Consider the following 22,477-nt stretch of genomic DNA (forward strand, 5'->3'; position numbering starts at 1 on the left):
TCCACTTGGTTTAAGGACCTCGAGTTACCAGCTCAACAGTTCTAATGGCTGAATTTAAGATCAGTAACTGAAGCCTTATTTATAATCTCATTGACCTGGTACCCCTCCAAATACAATTTAATAAGCTACTGACATTTTAATACCTCCAGGTTTAGCAGAACTCCAGTTTTAACAAGTAGGGTATAGGCCAATAGAGGTCCTTCTAAAGGCCTGTATGAGATCGGTGTGAATGGATTTGCACAGCAGACATTTTATAAATTAAGTGGACAATGGTAAGGAAATCAGCTTGGGAATGCTAAAGAAAATAACATCACTGTGCATAGACCTAAAATATTTAATTATAGACTAAGTTCTGCCATGGTGGGTCTCTCTGAAATATTCACATTACTGGCAGGCCAATGATACCACAAGGGGTCACTGTGTTTGTTTCCTAATTAATTAGAATGAGTTAAGCAATCATGTCTTAGAAGTTAGGGGGTAAAAAAAAATTGGCAATCTTAGTTATATAAGGTGGCAGTTCTCTGCCAATAGTCAGAGAGGTGACATAACGGGGAAGCCCTCTTAAATTTCTCAATACCCATAGTTGTAAAGCATGATGAATTCATGAACTCATGGGTCTAGACAACAGTGTAAGCCTATGTGTTTGGACGCTAGGGATGCTTGTGAGGTTTGAAGGAAACCCACCATAGATAGCCATTCTGTTCCAAGAGTTGTCTCAACCAGACACATGTGATCCAACCAGTATAGCCATCTTCTAGTGATCACCTTACAATATTCTCCTCCAAATTAAACAACCATGCCTATATTCAAGATAAGCAAGCTATCGCATCAGAATTGCAAGCGTACAGTTATATAAATTAAAATTTTTTTAATTTTGCCCCGAGGGGCGAGTTTATAGGGCAGCGCCACTCATCCTTTGAGTGGACATACCGCCATAGCAGCATGTACAACACTCCCCAATAAATCAGCCATTCATGAGTGTTACTAAAACTAGTAGTGAAAAAACATGACTACCTTGGCAGCAGCAGACAGAGTATCAAAGTGATCATTTTTCATCTAAGTGATCAGTATACTAAACTAACGTGTTTCCAGTGAACTGTGCATCATGAAAGGAGTGTTGCCGCATGCTTCTCTGTGTATTTCCTTTAGACCATCATTTCACAAACTTAGTACCTTAGAAATAATTCCAGGTTGTACTTTAGATAAACACACATTTAATTGTCAACTGATAGGAGACTATTTCTGTCTTTGCTTTTCATACTGGTTAAATGAGAAATTTTAAACACTCAAAAATCCATTTGCCTTTTATTAGGATTAGCTTATTTACCACCATCTCTTGGGGAACCCTGCTTGAGAAATGCTGCTCTAGATTACCATTAGTAAAGCTTAAGACTTGCAGCCACAACTCTGTGCATACTGTGTGAAGTAGCCGCTTAAGCCACTATACATTTATGCGTGTTGTTGGCCAGCTGTCACTCACAACTATGCCTTTGCACTCACTCCAGTTCTTACCCGAGATGTCATACTGCCACTTGATCCTCACGTGCTGTTCATTGTTTGCCACCTGCTATGTGTAATTCTTGCATAAGATACCACTTGTGGTCAAGTGAAAGAGATCCATCACAACATATGAAAAATCTCAGATGTCCAACCAGATAGAGAAGACTGCTAAGCTACAGTGTCCTCGCCCGAGCTATATAGACATGTGGGTGTCCAGCTATCCAGATGATCATTGGAGCTGTCTGCCTGAGTAATTAGTGTGTGTTGAAGATGGACATACTTTGGGAACAATCTCTCTTAAGTTTGCTAACTTTTCTGCAAACTGTTTTCTGCATGTTGATCTTTGTGATTAGTCTGACGAACCTCAACCTCTCTCAACACCTGCAACAGGTGAGAGGTGATCAAGTGAAACTAGACAGTATCTATATGACTAACTGTGTGGTACAACAATGCACATTGTCATCTGTTTAAGTGATTATATACACCACACTTTTAGCTACACCTCGTGTTGTGTTGTCTCATTAACTGTGGTACAGTATATCATTTTGTAACAACACCTCACCCCCCTCCACATTTGTCAGCTGATCCTGGAGTTCACAGCTACTGACATATGATGTAGCATCCCCATGAGGCAGCTAACTACACAAATGTAATTTAAACTAATGTTGATCAACCCAAAATAACAAATTTCAACTTCATTAATGTGTTGTTCCTTAGAGGAAGTGTGCTGCCTGATGTACGTTGTTTCTCATCTTGAGTTCCCCATCTACTCTGAAACCATGCACACTAAACCGAAGTCTGTGAAGGGCAATATGCACGACAATACACCTAGCAGGAATAACATTAGCCATGCTAACATCAGTTGTAGTGCAGCTGTTTTTCCCTCGGGCCAGGGCCTTGGGGGTTACCAAATCTCTCAACACCACCACTATCTCAGCCAGGTGGGTTGTGACATCATTGGTGTGTTTGACTCTGTCTATGCTACAAATTAATCAACACATTAAATACTTTAAAACAAGCTGCTGGCCCTTGTCCTGATGTCATCAAACGCATGAATAAGAACCCATGGTTCAAGGATGTTAGTCCAGATACCTGAAGGTCAATCTATGATAATCGAAGATCAATCGAGCTTAATAATGAGCCTGAAATCCAAAGCAAGGCTTATGCAAAATCATGAACTGTCTTCCCAAGTTGTTCTCCAGCAGGAAATAATCTCTTTGGGAGACTTACACAACTGAATCTTGCTGAACCCAATAGAAAACTGGAAGAAGTGTTGGCCAAATTTTAAAACCAGCTCAATATCTTGCAGCCGCAATACACTGTCTCCCAAGACGAATCTGACTAACATAAGTTCCTTGAGCCTGTCATTACCTTCTCACGAAATCACCCCCAAGAAACCGATGGAAAGGACTGCAATCCAGTAACTACATGAAAAGCTGAATTATGAAATTCAAGCAAGAGACACCAAAGCAGCATATAGAAAGGAAACCACAGTACCTTACATAAACAATAGAAGAATTTATGTGAAATTAGATAGCTGTTCATGTAAATCAGACCTTATCAGAATCTGCAGTGTCTAGAAAAACCTTCATTTTTCCAAATGAATATTTGACATAAAAATAGATACAGTAGAATCTTTTCTTCAAACTGTGTTACGCCTGTAAAAATTCCAGTGGATCAATTAAATAGTTTTGTCAGAGGTGGTAAAATAATAACAAGGATGACTGACACCTGAAAAACCTATCAATAACCACTGGCCCACCTCAAATCATTCCTTACCAATTATGGGTTACCAGCTGAGTAACCAGTTGCTAATCAAACCCTATCTCTGGGGTCCCCCCCCAGCACACTACTCTCTCAATCTCGCCTAGAAACAAAAGTTTATTATAGATTTGCCTTTTGCCATTCAGAGGTTTAAATTAAAAAAGAAATTTATTTATCCTACTGCTCTATTGTTTACTTTTTCAATTGGCAATTATTATTATTTTGCCTTTACCTTTATTCTATTTACATTTTGTTGTCTTCTCTGTTCACTACACTTATTGTCCATCTCTTTATTTTAGTATTTTACTGTAGAATTTTTTAACTTCCTTATTTTACTGTAACTTTTTACTACTTTCAGTATTTTATTGTATTTCTAATAAAAAATATTTAAAGTAAAAATAGTGTTAACTAAATCATTACTGGAATTGCTCCTAGATTTAGTATTCTACTGTAATTAGTTTTCTTTATATTGTTGCATTAGTTGTAACTTTACCATATAACTTCTCACAGTTTTTTTAAATGAAATTTGCAAACATACAAAAGGCCTAAAGTCATAATCAATAAATAAAGTTCATAAGTGGCCTTTTAATTAATAGAATCGAACTCAATATTTGGAGCTTTCACAGAAACCCATACGAAAGATTACATGAATAGTGAAATCTGGATCCCAAATTATAATCTATTTAGATGTGACCGAGTAATTAGGTCAAGTGGAGGAGTAGGTCTGTATATTAAAGAGGAACTGGCATGCACAGAGCCCCTGAACCTGAACAATGAGGTGGTAGAGGTACAGTACTTGGAATCAAGGCAGAAAAAATAGATAATTATTATTCTAATACTGTATAAAACCACCAGATGCAACAGTTGAGGAATTCACAAAGTAGAGAATATCCTTCATAACTTACCAAATATTATCTTCCTTAAAGACGTCAACTTACTCAGTTTAAAATGAACAATAGTAAACAAGAACATTATAGCAGGAAATCAACCTGGAAATAACCAACTACAGGTCAGAAAACTACCGAGATTCTGTGACAAATTCTCGCTCAGTCAGCAGATAACAGAGCCAATTAGGAAAGAAAACACTCAACCTGATCTTCATAAATAATGTAGAAATAATCAGATACATAACAATCTCAGATGCTACATTACAACACTCAAACTATAAGCTCATTGAAGTTCAAACTAACATCAATACTTGTAATAAGTTCAAGAGGATTAACAAGTAAGAAGGGTTATTCAGTCAATTTAATGTTAACAATTAGAGTATTGACTGGGAAAAAATACAGAACTGGCAAACATGTAATGGGAAACAAACAGTCTTGAGCAACAAAACTCCTACACAGGTAATAGCTGAAGTGACTGCTGAAGCATACAAAGTCTCTTTGAAGCATGTGCCTTAGCAGAGGGTCAGAAAGAGGACCACTCTAGGAAGAGAATGCAGGTGATGCTACTAAAGAAAAAATCACAGAAATGCTTAATAAAAAATTCCCAAAAGGCATTTTGGATCCAAAAGTCCAAAAGTATTGGACCTATACTGTACTTACAACCAAAGGTTGTAAGTACAGTATCATCATCAATCATCATCATCAATCATCAAAATCAATCATCATCAAATCAAATCAAATCATCTCAAGATAAAGGTTCGTACACGGAGGATGACAAAGAAATCGGCGAAATCCTAAAAGACCAGTATGAGGCCATGTTTAGCACCCCAATAAACAACCTGAAAGTGCAAGATCTGGACAGTTTCTTTATGAATGCCATCCAAATCCCAGACAATATTAATGATATTAACACAAACACAGATATCTTTGAAAGAGAAGCTGACAACATGCCCATGCACTCAGCCCCAGGTCTAGACTCATGGAACTCTATATTCATAAAGAAATGTAAAGTACCAGTAGCACAAGCACTCGGTGTAATATGGAGAAAGAGCTTGGATATAGGGGAGATACCAGCAACTCTTAAATCAGCAGATTTAAGGCTACCTTCGTTGCACAAGGAAGGTAGCAAAGCCTTGGCAAAACACCATAGACCAGTTGCACTAACATCACACAGTATTATAAAAGCTTTTGAAAGCATGATTAGGAATCAAATCTCCAGTTTTATGGAAAACCATCAACTTCACAATCCACATCAACAAGAGTTTAGAGTGGGAAGAGCCTGTCTTTCGTAACCTCTCAATTACTACGACAGAATCACAGAAATGTTAAGAGGGAAAAACAAATTGCTGAGGTTATATACATAGATTTTGCAAAGGCATTTGATAAGTGTGACCATGGGGTGATAGCCCAAAAATGGGTCAAGTGGGGCATTGTATTTTCAACTTTTGTCATACAGAATGCAAAAAATAACAGCCAATCAAATAAGATCAAGTCCACGTGCAGTGAAATGCTCTGTACCCCAGGGCACAGTCCTTGCACCACCTCTTTCTCATTCTTATCTCAGATATAGACAAAAATACTAGGCACAACTTCATGTCATTCTTTGCCGATACAAAAATCACCATGAAAATTTCCTCTGTAGAAGATACTGAAAAATTACAAACCGATGTTAATAAAGTCTGATTGGGGAATGGAAAACATGATGTTTAATAGTGATAAAATCTAGGTTACCTTGCAATGATTTTGGGTCTTAGTGTCCCCGCAACCCAGTCCTTGACCAGGCCTCCTCATTGCTGGACTGGTCAACCAGGCTGTTGGACCCCGCTGCTCACAGCCTGACACATGAATCACAGTCCGATTGACCAGTTATCTTTTGGAGGTGTTTATCCAGTTATTTCTAGAACACTGCGAGGGGTTGATCAGTTATACCCCGTATGTGTAGTGGAAGAGTGTTGAACAGTCTCAGGCCTCTGATGTTGGTAGCGTTCTCTCTCAGAATACCTACTGCACCACCAACGGTGGTATTCTGCACATCCTGCCATGTTTTCTGGTCTTGTGTGGTGTTATTTCTATGTGCAGGTTTGGGACCAGCTCTAGTATTTTCCATGTGTAAATTATTATATAACTTTCCCACCTAGGCTCAAGAGAATTCAGATTTAAGCATATTTGTTGGTCCCAATAGTTTAGATGTTTTACTGGGTGGATTCTAGCAGTAAAGGATCTCTGCACGCTCTCCAGGCCAGATATTTCTCCAGCTTTGAAAGGGGCTGTCACTGTGCAACAGTACTGCAGCCCCTTTCAGGTGCTTGAGTGTGGTGGAAACAAGGAACTAAATGAAACACGGGGTACAAGACACAGACTTAATCATAAAAGGAAAGCATCGTGCAAAAGATCTGGGAATTATGATTTCTGATGACTTGACATTTAGTGAACATATGGGGGCAAAAATAGTGGCAGCCAGGAAAATGATAGGATGGATTATGAGAATGCTCAAATCCAGGGACCACACAGAAATGCTAATCTATTTAAATCACTGGTGCTTCCTGTAAGAGTACTCTTGCAGGAAGCACCAGTGATTTAATAGGAAATAGGACAAGAGTCATTACTTAAGGGGGCGTTATTCGGGTATATTAAAGTTGTTGTTTAGTGTCAACCATTATTTTTGACTAGTTGTATATGAAAAGGGCTACAATTGTTCGAAGTTTCAGTACTGTAGCCTAAATAGTAAGGGAGATTTTTAATTTTTTTATTTTTTTCAACGAATTTTACACATTTTCAAGTGTAAATTTACAACCACACCTTTCAGATATAATCATTCTATGACACTTTTCTGACACATTAACATATAATAAAGGATCCCTTGCAAAAGATTTTCCAAAACGTCTTTAGTTTTCCTAATACAAATAGTCTAAGTTCCCCCCCAAAATTATGCAAATATATCATGTTTATTGCTATTATAAAGTCAATAAAGAACTCAAGATAAAAACGCTTGCAAACGATTTTAGAGACATAAAATTTATATATAATGTGTAAGTTTCATGTAAATTGCATAAAAAATGAAAGATATTCATTTTCAAGTAACAAACTTTCAAGTAAGTAAAAAAATAAAGTCTAAGGTGTTGCCCTCTGTGGCTGAAGTTGACATCAACCAATTTCCTCCAAAATTGGCACCCTTACAGATAGGCATACGTGCAGTCAGGTGTATAAGTTTCATGCAAATCGCCCTATAAACAAAAGAGAGAGATAAAATTAAAAAAAAAAAAGTAAAATTTGACTTTTTTTTTTTTTAACTAAATTTTGTGTTAATAAAACTAATTGTAATTTGTTTTTAATATATGCTATTGTGATACCTGAGAGTCATAGACATGATTTCAGTTGACATTTTTGTTTGATAATCTTTTTTGACCATTTTTGAAAATTTTTGACACATAATTCAATATTTTTTTTCACCCTTCCTATTTATGCTACGATGCTGAGACTTGGACCAAATGAAACCCTTTTCATATACAACTTGTCAAAAAAGTTTGATTGAAATTGAACGAGTTTTCATTTTTTGCATATTTTGTGAATAACGCCCCCTTAAACAACCGGCAGCTAGAAAGCTCGATACTCACTTCCCCCTTTCAGAGCATGAGAGATTTCAGGAAAGAGGGAATACAGAGAACATATTCAGCACAAATAGAGATGATAAACCACCTAAACTACTGGGACCATCTCAAAACTCTCAAGATATAATCTGGAAAAAGTGACGAGTGGGGTATCAAATAATATATACATGGAAGTTACTGGAAGGCCAATTCCCAAATTTGCACAGTTGAATAACAATATACTGGAGTGAAAGATACAGAAGAAAATGTAGAATAGAACCAGTGAGGAGTAGAGGTGCCATAGGCACATAAGAAAGCACTGTCTGAACATCAGAGGTTCAAAACTTTTCAATACTCTCCCAGCAAGCATTAGAAATATTCCGGGAACAAAGGTGGACTTTACGAATCAATTAGATAGTTCTTGTAAGAAGAGTCGGACCAACTGGGTTGTAGTGGATATGTGGGCTGCTCCAAACAACAGCCTGTTGGCCCAAGTTATCACAAGTAGAGCCTGGTCTCGGGCTGTACTTGAGGGAGTAGAAGAACTCCCGAGACCCTCTCCAAGTAAGACCAAGAATTAAATCTCGTAATGAGTATCTATTACAATCACTACTTTAAATGATAAAAATTTCAGGTATTATACTGAAAATGATGCAAACAATGTACTAGCAAATTACCACAATGTATCTGTAATTAACTTAATGGTAAGATCTCTAAGCAAACACTTTATTAATATTGGTGCCTTAATTAAATCAGTTGATAACAAATTCTCCTTTGTACTATCTAGGACGGGTGGGGAACATTAGGCCCATGGATAGTATAAAGTCTGAAATAATTTGGTCTGCCCTACCACGGCAACTTCAAGTGGAGCTCAAAATTCAATAAATCTAGAAGTTTTTTCATAGTAACAAATTGATATTAAGTGAATCATAATAATAGTGTAAATTTTGAGGGACAAGCAAGGAAAGTCCATTATGGGATAGACATGACACATAAGACTTAAAATTTTATGACAATTTTGAAAATACAAAATTTGAAATTTTTAAAATGTGTTCTTTTGGTAGGTATTCGATGCGCACACACACACACATCTTTCAGACATCCCTGTGTACAGGAGTCGTAGCAGACATGTGGAAAAAGGCTAACATAGTTCCAATCTACAAAAGTGGCAGCACGGAAGACCCACCCCCCCTCAATTATAGACCTGGTTGATGGGGTTCTGAAAGTTCTTCTACTCCCCAAGCCCGTCCCGAGGCCAGGCTTGACTTGTGAGAGTTTGGTCCACGGGGCTGTTGCTTGGAGCGGCCCGCAGGCCCACATACCCACCACAGCCCGGTTGGTCCGGGACTCCTTGGAGGAATAAATCTAGGTTCCTCTTTAAGATGTCCACGGTTGTTCCGGCAATATTTCTTATGCTCACTGGGAGGGTGTTGAACAACTGTGGACCTCTCATGTTTATACAGTGTTTTCTGATTGTGCCTATGGCACCCCTGCTCTTCACTGGTTCTATTCTGCATTTTCTTCCATATCGTTCACTCCAGTACTTTGTTATTTTACTGTGTAGATTTGGTACTTGGCCCTCCAGTATCTTCCAGGTGTATATTATTTGATATCTCTCTCGTCTTCTTTCTAGTGAGTACATTTGGAGGGCTTTGAGATGATCCCAATAATTTAGGTGCTTTATCGCGTCTATGCGTACCCTGTACCCTGTATCCTGTACCTGTATCATTGACAAGTGTAATAGTGAAAATATTGGAAAAATTATAAAAACTAAATGGGCAAAACACCTGGAGAGAAATAAGATATCAGACAAACAGTACAGTTTTTGTTCTGGAAGATCCTGCATATCTAATTTACTCAGTTTCTATGATCGAGCCACAGAGATTTTACAGGAAAAAGATGATTGGGTTGACTGCATCTATCTGGACCTAAAAAAGGCTTTCGACAGAGTTCCACATAAGAAGTTGTTCTGGAAACTGGAAAATATTGGAGGGGTGACTGGTAAGTTTCAACATAGATGAAAAATTTTCTGACCGATAGAAAAATGAGGGCAGTAATCAGAGGCAATGTATCGGATTAGAGAAATGTCACAAGTGGAGTACCACAGGGTTGCACCGGTGATGTTCATTGTCTACATAAATGATCTACCAGTTGGTATACAGAATTATATGAACATGTTTGCGGATGATGCTAAGATAATAGGAAGGATAAGAAACTTGGATAATTGTCATGCCCTTCAAGAAGACCTGGACAAATAAGTATATGGAGTACCACTTGGCAAATGGAATTTAATGTGAATATATGCCATGTTATGGAATGTGGCATAGAACATAGACCCCAAACAACCTATAAATTATGTGAGAAATCTTTAAAGAATTCTGATAAAGAAAGAGATCTAGGGGTGGTTCTAGATAGAAAACTATCACCTGAGGACCACATAAAGAACGTTGAGCGAGGAGCCTATGCCACGCTTTCTAACTTAAGAATTGCTTTTAAATACATGGATGGCGAAATGCTAAAAAAATTGTTTACGACTCTTGTTAAGCCAAAGCAAGAATAGGCAGCGGTTGTGTGGTGCCCATATCTTAAGAAGCATATCAACAAACTGGAAAAGGTGCAAAGACATGCTAGTAAGTGGCTCCCAGAACTGAAGGGCAAGAGCTAAGAGGAGAGATTAGAGCCATTAAATATGCCAAAACTAGAAGACAGAAGAAAAAGAGGTGATACGATCACTACGTACAAAATAGTAACAGGAATTGATAAAATCGATAGGGAAGATTTCCCGAGACCTGGAACTTCAAGAACAAGAGATCATAGATTTAAACTAAACAAAGATGCCGAAGAAATATAAGAAAATTCACCTTTGCAAACAGTGGTAGACGGTTGGAACAAGTTAGGTGAGGTGGTGGTGGAGACCAAAACCGTCAGTAGTTTCAAAGCGTTATAACAGAGTGCTGGGTAGACGGGACACCATGAGCGTAGCTCTCATCCTGTAACTACACTTAGGTAATTACACACACAGAAGTGGAAACTGTATACCCAAATGAGCCACAGACGTAATGAATCAGGCAGTGATGTAGTGGAGGCAGACTCCATACACAGTTCCAAATGTAGACAGGATAGAGTCCAGTAGGCTCAAAGGCGGGACCAAAGAGCCTGAGCTCAACCCCCACAAGCATAACTAGGTGAGTACATACTCATACACACACACACACACACACACACACACACACACACACACACACACTAGATATAGAGAGAATCAATAGAGAGAGGGGGAGTGAAGAATAAGGAGAGGGGGAACAAGTTCCTGAAGATTGCATACACCAACATAGATGGAGTGAGATCGAAGATACTAGAGTTAAGTGATGTAATACAGCTGCAGACACCAGACATTGTTGCACTCACGGAGACAAAACTTGAAGATGTAATTTTAAATGAGGTCATATTCCCAAGGGGCTACTCAATTTGGAGACGGGACAGAAAAATTAGGAAAGGCGGTGGCGTTGCTGTGCTGGTAAAAGAACACCTAAAGGTGAAGGAAATAATGACTGCCAATCCACAAGAAGTTGACATAATAGCACTAGAGATCTGCTATGAGGATGATAAACTAATGATGATAAATGCATATAGTCCACCGCCAAGCAGCACATGGTCAAAGGAGGAGCTAGATAGTAAACGTGAAGGTCTTATAACAATAATGAGAGAGATTATAGCGAGAGCGGATAACGATAGATCACGACTGTTGATAGTCGGTGACTTCAACTTGAAATCCATAGACTGGGAAGCATATGAAGCTAAAACAGAAGATTTTTGGACCTGTAAATTTGTAGACCTCATCCTGGAAACATTCTTGTATCAACATGTTAAACAAGCTACGAGGATGAGGGAAGGGGACGTTCCCTCCATGCTAGATTTGATATTTACCAGGAAGGAGGAAGAGATATTTGACATTCAGTACCTTCCTCCCTTGGGTAAAAGTGACCATGTCTTTTTGGGAATAAAGTATGCAATGCGTTATAAGCTGGAAGAAAATAAGGAGGTTGAAGCAGTTGAAAAACCAGACTTCATGAGAGGACATTATGGTGACCTTAGAAATTTTTTTAGTGAGTATAATTGGACAGACTTTATGCTAGGCAAGGAAGTGAATGAGATGTATGGCAAGTTTTGTGAAATATATGATAAAGGCACAAAAAAATTTATACCAAAACAGAGATGCAGAACTAGGAAACAGGATTGGTTCAATAGAAATTGCGAGAGGGCTAGAGACCGAAAGACACAAAAATGGAATCAATACAGGAAGAGGCCGAACCCCCAAACATACCAGCGATACAAAGATGCGAGAAACAACTACACGGCAGTGAGGAGAGAGGCAGAAAGAAATTTTGAAAAAGGGATTGCGGACAAATGTAAAACAGAACCAGGTCTATTCTATAAATTCATAAACAACAAATTGCAGGTAAAGGATAATATTCAGAGGTTGAAAATGGGAAATAGATTCACGGAAGATGAAAAGGAAATGTGTGAAACACTAAACGAAAAGTTCCAAAGTGTGTTTGTACAAAATGAAATCTTTAGGGAACCAGATACAATAAGAATTCCAGAGAACAACATAGAACACATAGAGGTGTCTAGAGACGAAATGGAAAAAATGCTCAAGGAGCTCGGTAAGAACAAAGAAGCTGGCCCAGATGGCGTTTCACCATGGGTTCTGAGAGAATGTGCATCTGAGCTCAGCATTCCACTTCACCTGATCTTTCAGGCATCCCTGTGTACAGGAATCGTAGCAGACGGGTGGAAACAGGCTAACATAGTTCCAATCTACAAAAGTGGCAGCAGGGAAGACCCCCTCAATTATAGACCTGTATCATTGACAAGTGTAATAGTGAAAGTATTGGAAAAACTAATCAAAACTAAATGGGTAGAACACCTAGAGAGAAATGATATAATATCAGACAGACAGTATGGTTTTCGATCTGGAAGATCCTGTGTATCGAATTTACTCAGTTTCTATGATCGAGCCACAGAGATATTACAGGAAAGAGATGGTTGGGTTGACTGCATCTATCTGGACCTAAAAAAGGCTTTTGACAGAGTTCCACATAAGAGGTTGTTCTGGAAACTGGAAAATATTGGAGGGGTGACAGGTAAGCTTCTATCATGGATGAAAAATTTTCTGACTGATAGAAAAATGAGGGCAGTAATCAGAGGCAATGTATCGGAATGGAGAAATGTCACAAGTGGAGTACCACAGGGTTCAGTTCTTGCACCAGTGATGTTTATTGTGTACATAAATGATCTACCAGTTGGTATACAGAATTATATGAACATGTTTGCTGATGATGCTAAGATAATAGGAAGGATAAGAAATTTAGATGACTGTCATGCCCTTCAAGAAGACCTGGACAAAATAAGTATATGGAGCACCACTTGGCAAATGGAATTTAATGTTAATAAATGTCATGTTATGGAATGTGGAATAGGAGAACATAGACCCCACACAACCTATATATTATGTGAGAAATCTTTAAAGAATTCTGATAAAGAAAGAGATCTAGGAGTGGTTCTAGATAGAAAACTATCACCTGAGGACCACATAAAGAATATTGTGCAAGGAGCCTATGCTATGCTTTCTAACTTCAGAATTGCATTTAAATACATGGATGGTGATATACTAAAGAAATTGTTCATGACTTTTGTTAGGCCAAAGCTAGAATATGCAGCTGTTGTGTGGTGTCCATATCTTAAGAAGCACATCAACAAACTGGAAAAGGTGCAAAGACATGCTACTAAGTGGCTCCCAGAACTAAAGGGCAAGAGCTACGAGGAGAGGTTAGAAGCATTAAATATGCCAAAACTAGAAGACAGAAGAAAAAGAGGTGATATGATCACTACATACAAAATAGTAACAGGAATTGATAAAATCGACAGGGAAGACTTCCCGAGACCTGGAATTTCAAGAACAAGAGGTCATAGATTTAAACTAGCTAAACACAGATGCCGAAGAAATATAAGAAAATTCACCTTCGCAAATAGAGTGGTAGACGGTTGGAACAAGTTAAGTGAGAAGGTGGTGGAGGCCAAGACCGTCAGTAGTTTCAAAGCGTTATATGACAAAGAGTGCTGGGAAGACGGGACACCACGAGCGTAGCTCTCATCCTGTAACTACACTTAGGTAATTACACTTAGGTAATTACACACACACACACACACACACACACACACACACACAAAGGTTATTACATTCTTGTAAAGCCACTAGCAAGCATAGCGTTTCGGGCAGGTCTTTAATCCTAATTTTCCTTGGAATACAACCCGCCAAATCCTTTAACAACCAGGTACCCATTCATTGCTGGGTGAACAGATGCTACAGTTAGGGATTGGCGCCCAGTCAATCCTACCTGGCCAGGATACGAACCCGAGTCAAAGCGTTCGCGAAGCACTGGGTGAGTGCTTTACCAATGTGTCATGGGGACTGTAAGCTAATCCACAAGCAGCTCTACTACAATCTAACAAAACAAGACTTAATAATACAGTAATAATAATAATAAAGCAGTAATAATAATTCAATGTGTCAGGGGACAGGCAGCCAGAGTGTATTCATATAAGTTAGGCTTATATCAAAGCCCCCCACCTCTCTCCCCACAAAGGCTGAATTACCAACCTCGCCCAGAATGCAACCCCACAAACTGACCAACTCCTGGGTATCTACTTGCTACTAGGTGAACAGAGGCATTAGGTGATAGAAAATGCATCCAAATATTTCTACCCTGCTCAGGATCCGAACCCAGAATTCTAGTTTGAGAGTTAAGAATGAACCCGACTGTACTTCTGGGATCCTCAAATATATACATGTACTTAGATCTTGCCAGAATGGCTTCAGACCCGAAAAAATCACCAATGATACACTGAATAGTGTGATTACCTTCATACACGCTGCATTTTTTATTTTATTTAATTATATATACAAGAGATTTTACATTTTTGTATGGCCACTAGTACGCGTAGCATTTCGGGCAAGTCCTTAATCCTATGTTCCCGGAATACGACCCCACCAACTCATTTAACAACCAGGTACCCATTTTACTGTTGGGTAAACAGAGGCTACAGTTAAGGATTGACACCCAGTAAATCCTCCTCGGTCAGGATACGAACCCAGGACAAAGCGCTCGTGAAATGCCAGGCAAGTATCTTAACCATTACACCACGGGGACTGTTAGACTCGACAAAAATGAGTACCCTGTTGGTTTACTTGTTGACCTTTGTAAGACTTTTGACACGGTTAACCACAGTACCCTGTTGGTTTACTTGTTGACCTTTGTAAGACTTTTGGACACGGTTAACCACAGTACCCTGTTGGTTTACTTGTTGACCTTTGTAAGACTTTTGGCACGGTTAACCACAATAACCTCCTCCTTAAACTACAAGTCTATGGAGTCATAGATCACTCCCTGCAATGCCTGCAATCTTACCTCAGTGACAGGTTCCAATATGTATCTCTGAATGATGTTAATTCTCCCACCCAACCCATTAACCTTGTTGTTCCATAGGACAGCATAATTGGTTCTCTCCTCTTTCTCATCTAAATCAATGATGTTCCGATGACTCTCAACACCTCAAACTAATTTTATTTGCTGATGAATCTTAATTTTCTATAGTCCTAACCCTCTTCCTCTGAATGACACATTGAACACTTAACTAAATAAAGTCCACCTTTGGCTAACTGCTAACAAACTAACCCTTAACATTGATAAAACCGCCTACATTTTGTTTGCTAATAAATCCACTGATTAATTTAACCCAAGAATTAACAATATCCCAATTAGTAACAAAGTAGATCATAAATTCCTTGGTGTTCTCATTGATAACAAAGTTGAATTTCCAGTGTCCATATAGAGTATATACAGTAATAATAATAGGAAAAAAAGGTAAAACAGTTGGCATTCTTTCTAAAATCAAATACTATGTACCTCATTGTGCACTAGTAATGCTTTATTACTCGCTCATCTCTCTTTTTCTTATCTATGGTATCTGTGTTGGGGGTTCTACTACCCAAAATTATCTACTACTCCTAATTACTGTACTCAACACAAATCAGCAATTAGAACAATAACAAACAAGGTCCTACAGCACTCTGTCCCCTTACTTAAATCTTTGAATATGTTAAATATTTGTCACTACACATCCTCTCAAGAGTACTCTATATATAAAACATTGAACTGCATTGCTAATCCTAACCTTAAATGCTTCCTAGAGGTCTGTAGTAGAACCCATGGGTACCTCACTAGAAACAAATACTGTATCTATTTGATATTCCAAGTGCTACCTAACCAAAGCGGAAATGCTCTGCAATTCAAGGGTCCCAAAATGCTGAATGACCTCCCTAATCACATCAAAGACTGTCTCTCTCAACCAGTTTGAAAGAGAAACTAAAAACTATCTGATAAACTTTGTAATATACCTTACTTCTTAAATTTAACATAGAAGGGAGGGAGGGAGAAGGAAGTAGAAGGAAGGAAAGGAGGGAGGGAGAAGGAAGTAGAGGGAAGGAAGGGAGGGAGGGAGAAGGAAGTAGAAGGAAGGAAAGGAGGGAGGGAGAAGGAAGTAGAAGGAAGGAAAGGAGGGAGGGAGAAGGAAGTAGAGGGAAGGAAAGGAGGGAGGGAGAAGGAAGTAGAGGGAAGGAAGGGAGGGAGAAGGAAGTAGAAGGAAGGGAGGGAGGGAGGGAGAAGGAAGTAGAAGGAAGGGAGGGAGGGAGGGAGAAGGAAGTAGAAGGAAGGGAGGGAGGGAGGGAGAAGGAAGTAGAAGGAAGGGAGGGAGGGAGGGAGAAGGAAGTAGAAGGAAGGAAGGGAGGGAGAAGGAAGTAGAAGGAAGGGAGGGAGGGAGAAGGAAGTAGAAGGAAGGAAAGGAGGGAGGGAGAAGGAAGTAGAGGGAAGGGAGGGAGGGAGAAGGAAGTAGAAGGAAGGGAGGGAGGGAGAAGGAAGTAGAAGGAAGGAAGGGAGGGAGAAGGAAGTAGAAGGAAGGAAGGGAGGGAGGGAGAAGGAAGTAGAAGGAAGGAAGGGAGGGAGAAGGAAGGGAGGGAGGGAGAAGGAAGTAGAAGGAAGGAAGGGAGGGAGAAGGAAGTAGAAGGAAGGAAGGGAGGGAGAAGGAAGTAGAAGGAAGGAAGGGAGGGAGAAGGAAGTAGAAGGAAGGAAGGGAGGGAGAAGGAAGTAGAAGGAAGGAAGGGAGGGAGAAGGAAGTAGAAGGAAGGGAGGGAGGGAGAAGGAAGTAGAAGGAAGGGAGGGAGGGAGAAGGAAGTAGAAGGAAGGAGAGCCATAGAGCAGACGTTACACACACACTAAAGAAGCCACATTACACAGCTAGTCAAACACCTGAGTAAACACAGGTTTGGACACAGTGTGCGGCTATGTGAAGACCATCGCCAAGAGACAACACGTGCCACCACTCCTGTGTTTCAAGGATGGACAAAATGTGGTGGTTGTGACTGGACATTACTGAGAAATGCCTCACGAGGGGCCAATCTCTCTTCTATGGAATTTCTTTGGTTATGGCGCAGTGTTGCGAGGTATTGTGTTCCCTTCACGAAAACATAACTACCTTATTCAATCTAAGAGGATGATAACTAAGGCAAATATTGTATATTAGCAGCGCTAGAGAAGACCATGGTGGTAAATATGGTGGTGGCAGGAGTCACTGACAACTTGCAATATGTGTAGAGCAGTTTTGGTCAAGCGTGAGGTGAGAGGTCACCAGCTCAACACCAACCCTCCAGACCTCACTGTTACACTATTAATGGTGATGGTGAGGGAAGACACACATGGTGGACCTGTTTTGTGGGAGCAGCAACACTCACCTCATGGTAGTGTGTTCCGCGTCCTCCTCCTCCGTCACACAGCTCTTGCGAGTCAACTCCCGGATTTGATCTAAACTTTCTAGTTTCTGACTTAAATCTGCGGGCAAAACGAAACCTCTGTCATTACACAGTCCCTTATCCTACCTTATTATCAACAACCTGGCATTGTCTGGCACTGTTAAAGGTAAACAATGATAAAAGTGGCGCGCGTCTCTCACCCCTCCTGGTTCTGTTTATGATTCTGCTGGGACCCCGGGAGACGTTGTACATTGTTGTTGCTGCTGCTGCTGCTGCTGCTCCTAGCAGACGACGCCGCTATACTCACTATACTCTCACACTCGCTAACTCACGATACTCACACTCTCTTCACTATAATACACTACTGGATCACCGCTAAACTTTTAAACTACACTGTCCTTAGTGACAATATCGTCCGAAAAGTCTTATTAAACCTTTTGAAAAACAATTGTCAGTATTTGAGCGCATGTGTTAGATTATGTAAAGTGTGTTAAGAGAAGAGTGAGCAGAGCCTCCCTCGCTGGCTGCCAGGACCACACTGGTCACATAACCCTGTTGGCCACTATACCTGCCCGTCACCCTCCTCATTCATAAACTATATATATACACACACCCATTATCTTTAAACTTATTTTATCTTATTTAAACTTATTTAACCCTGTTGGCCACTATACCTGCCCGTCACCCTCCTCATTCATAAACTATATATATACACACACCCATTATCTTTAAACTTATTTTATCTTATTTAAACTTATTTAACCCTGTTGGCCACTATACCTGCCCGTCACCCTCCTCATTCATAAACTATATATATACACACACCCATTATCTTTAAACTTATTTTATCTTATTTAAACTTATTTAACCCTGTTGGCCACTATACCTGCCCGTCACCCTCCTCATTCATAAACTATATATATACACACACCCATTATCTTTAAACTTATTTTATCTTATTTAAACTTATTTAACCCTGTTGGCCACTATACCTGCCCGTCACCCTCCTCATTCATAAACTATATATATACACACACCCATTATCTTTAAACTTATTTTATCTTATTTAAACTTATTTAACCCTGTTGGCCACTATACCTGCCCGTCACCCTCCTCATTCATAAACTATATATATACACACACCCATTATCTTTAAACTTATTTTATCTTATTTAAACTTATTTAACCCTGTTGGCCACTATACCTGCCCGTCACCCTCCTCATTCATAAACTATATATATACACACACACATTATCTTTAAACTTATTTTATCTATAATATATTTTTATATCAGCAACTGGTAATATTATCATAAACCTTAATATAAATATAAACATAAATATAAATATATATATATAAATCACTTAAACTCTATGACCCCTCAGGATTCGAACCCAGGCCGCCGCGGGTCTCCCGCAACCCGTTCTCAGTCTATGTTCATTCCATTAAGCGGTTGACCCCAAGGACGTATTCATAAATTTTAACATGCTGTTCTTTCAAAATTCTAATGTTCTCAACTATAAAGACAATACTATTGATATATACCTGGATGGGGTTCTGGGAGTTTTTTTTTTTTTTTTTTTTTTTTTTTTTTTTTTTTGAGATATATACAAGAGTTGTTACATTCTTGTACAGCCACTAGTACGCGTAGCGTTTCGGGCAGGTCCCTGGAATACGATTCCCGCCGCGAAGAATCGTTTTTTCATCCAAGTACACATTTTACTGTTGCGTTAAACAGAGGCTACAGTTAAGGAATTGCGCCCAGTAAATCCTCTCCGGCCAGGATACGAACCCATGACATAGCGCTCGCGGAACGCCAGGCGAGTGTCTTACCACTACACCACGGAGACTGTAACCTGGAGACTGTGACTGGAGTTCTAATCTCCAAGCCCGGCCTGGGACTAGACTTGACTTGTGAGAGCTTGGACCACCAGGCTGTTGCTTGGAGCGGCCTGAAGGCCCACATATCCAACACAGCCCAGTTGGTCTAGTACTTCTTGAAGAAACTATCCAATTTTCTCTTGAAGACGTCCAAGTTTGTTCCGGCAATATTTCTTATGCTAGCTGGGAGCATGTTGAGCAAATGTGGACCTCTGATATTTATAGTGTTTTCTGATTGTGCCTATGGCACTCCTGCTCTTCACTGGTCCTATTCTACATTCCCTTCCATATCGTTCACTCCAGTATGTTGTTATTTTACTGTGTTGATTTGGAACCTGGCCCTCCAGTATCTTCCACGTGTAAATATATCTTTCTTGTCTCCTTTCTAGGAAGTACATTTGGGAAGCTTTGAAACGATCCCAATAGTTTATGTGCTTTATCGCGTCTATGTTTGTTTATTTATTTATTTATTTATTTATTTATATACAAGAAGGTACATTGGGTTTGTGAGAATACATAGCATGGTACAGTAATTGCACTCTTGTAAAGCCACTAGTACGCGCTGCGTTTCGGGCAGGTCCTTAATCTAACAGATAATTTTAAGTAGGTAAATTCTATCAGAATTAATAAAATGATAACAAATTGCAAAAAAAAATGAGATGAAAGAGATTAGTAAGTATATTAAAGCACATTGGTATATTAAAGCTCTAATTGATTACATTGACAGCTTGATTGGTAATTTAAACAAGATTAATAGACACCATACAGCAGATTGACAGTACATATAAGAAGACAGCAATGATCGCAATGATAAAGATGTTCAGATTGGGTACATAAAGATTGGGAGATTGGGTAGCAATAGATACAGTGCAGTTTTAAAGCAAAAGGTAAAAAACTATGAAGATGAAATTAGGTACTTTTTAGTATTGTTTTTGAATGATGCAAAAGTTGGACAGCTTTTCAATTCAATAGGGAGTGAGTTCCATAGACTGGGTCCCTTTATTTGCATAGAGTGTTTACACAGATTAAGTTTGACCCTGGGGATATCAAAGAGATATTTATTTCTGGTGTGGTGATAATGGGTCCTATTACATCTGTCCAGGGAGAGTTTCAGAGCATAGTTTGCATTTAAGTACAGGGTTTTGTAAATGTAGTTGACACAAGAGAATGTGTGGAGGGAGTTAATATTTAGCAAGTTTAGAGATTTAAACAAGGGAGCTGAGTGTTGTCTGAAAGCAGAGTTAGTTATTATTCTGATAGCAGATTTTTGCTGTGTGATGATGGGCTTAAGGTGGTTTGCAGTGGTAGACCCCCATGCACAGATACCATAATTAAGATAGGGGTAGATTAGTGCATAATATAGTGAGAGGAGAGCAGAGTTAGGAACATAATATCTGATTTTGGAGAGTATACCAACTGTCTTAGAGACTTTCTTAGTTATGTGTTGAATGTGGGTGCTGAAGTTGAGTCTCTTGTCTAGGAATAGGCCAAGAAACTTGCCATCATTTTTATTACTGATGTTAATGTTGTCTATCTGTAGCTGAATTGCATTTGATGATTTGCTTCCAAATAAGATGTAGTAAGTCTTTTCGATGTTTAATGTTAGTTTGTTCGTTGACATCCATAAGTGGACTTTTTTTAATTCATTATTCACAACATTATTTAGTGTATGTGGGTTGAGGTTTGAGTAGATAAGGGTAGTATCGTCAGCAAACAATATAGGTTTGAGAATATTAGAGACATTAGGCAGATCGTTTATATATATAAGAAATAGAAGAGGTCCTAAGATGCTGCCCTGTGGCACTCCAACGGTAATTGGTAGAGTGGAAGAAGTTGTATCATTGATGGTTACATATTGGTGTCTGTCACTAAGATAGGATCGGATGTAGTCAAGGGCAAGGCCTCGGATTCCATAATGCTGGAGTTTAAGTAAGAGGTAGTTGTGATTAACAGTATCAAAGGCTTTTCTTAGGTCAATGAAGAGTCCAATCGGAAACTCATTTTTGTCAAGGGCTGAGTAGATAATGTCAAGGAGACTAATGATTGCATCATTGGTACTCTTTTGGGACCGGAAGCCAAACTGGCAGGGGCTGAGTATGTCGAATTTTACGAGGTAGGAATAGAGCTGTTTGTAAATAATTTTTTCAAATATTTTTGATAGAATGGGTAGATTTGATATTGGTCTATAATTGTTTATGTCCGCCGGATTGCCTCCTTTATGGACTGGCGTTACTCTTGCTTTTTTGAGGATATCAGGGAAGGTGTGACACATACACATATATACATCACTCACGCCTGTTATACCCCATAGGAACCAAATTCACTTTGGCGCTTTCCAGCAGACCGTCGTCGGCACCAATATTATTAATCATACCGCACGCGTGCCCCTCGAGCGAGTCACGAGCAAAAATATTTGTATAAAATCCATTTATTATCCGATCAACTTGGGAATAGTTTACAAATGTTTGCCATGAAATTTTTGTTTTCTCTAAAAGCCGAACAGCTTATAAAAGAAAACGGCGTGGCAGTGAATCATCGTGGTAAAACAATTGTATTATTGACACGACGAGTGTAATCGACGTAGTTTTTATATATGTTGCCGATCGAACGCATCCTTATGTGACCTTTAATACTTATGTTCTTATAGAACATTCTATTGCGAGCACGTTGGTACAAAAATGAAATACATACATCAACAAATAATGTCAGGACAGTGAATTGAATATACACTTTTCAAAGCGAGTTTCGCCGATATGCCGCCGCGGGTAACACTTCGGCCAATTCCCACACTGTTTTGGATGGGCTACGACATTGAATCTATATTTATATGCATATGTCCGTGTAGAGAATTTTATTGCGATTCCAATGATACCACAATTAGCGATGTAGGACAACTGTAGGCTTCGTAACCATTAAGAGAGTGGAAACATTTTGTTGCTGTTTGGCGCTCTCGGCTAGTGATCTGAATAGTTTTTTATTTGGTGTTGAT

At 39.2% G+C, this 22,477-nt stretch overlaps 1 protein-coding gene across 1 annotated transcript in view; it reads right to left on the minus strand.

Moving 5' to 3' along the window:
• LOC123773165 (mapk-regulated corepressor-interacting protein 1) overlaps positions 1-18,154 on the minus strand; it is an 89,780-nt gene extending 71,626 nt beyond the window's left edge. Inside the window, exons 1-2 of the mRNA XM_045766698.2 lie at positions 17,807-18,154; positions 17,589-17,685 (exon numbers count right to left, since the gene is read on the minus strand). Coding sequence (XP_045622654.1) covers positions 17,589-17,685; positions 17,807-17,858 — 149 coding nt within the window. The 5' untranslated portion in view covers positions 17,859-18,154. The remainder of the gene's footprint in view (positions 1-17,588; positions 17,686-17,806) is intronic.
• Positions 18,155-22,477: the final 4,323 nt, after the last annotated feature.

The sequence above is a fragment of the Procambarus clarkii genome, chromosome 81 (genome assembly GCF_040958095.1).
Source record: "Procambarus clarkii isolate CNS0578487 chromosome 81, FALCON_Pclarkii_2.0, whole genome shotgun sequence".
In the NCBI taxonomy this organism is placed as follows: domain Eukaryota; kingdom Metazoa; phylum Arthropoda; class Malacostraca; order Decapoda; family Cambaridae; genus Procambarus; species Procambarus clarkii.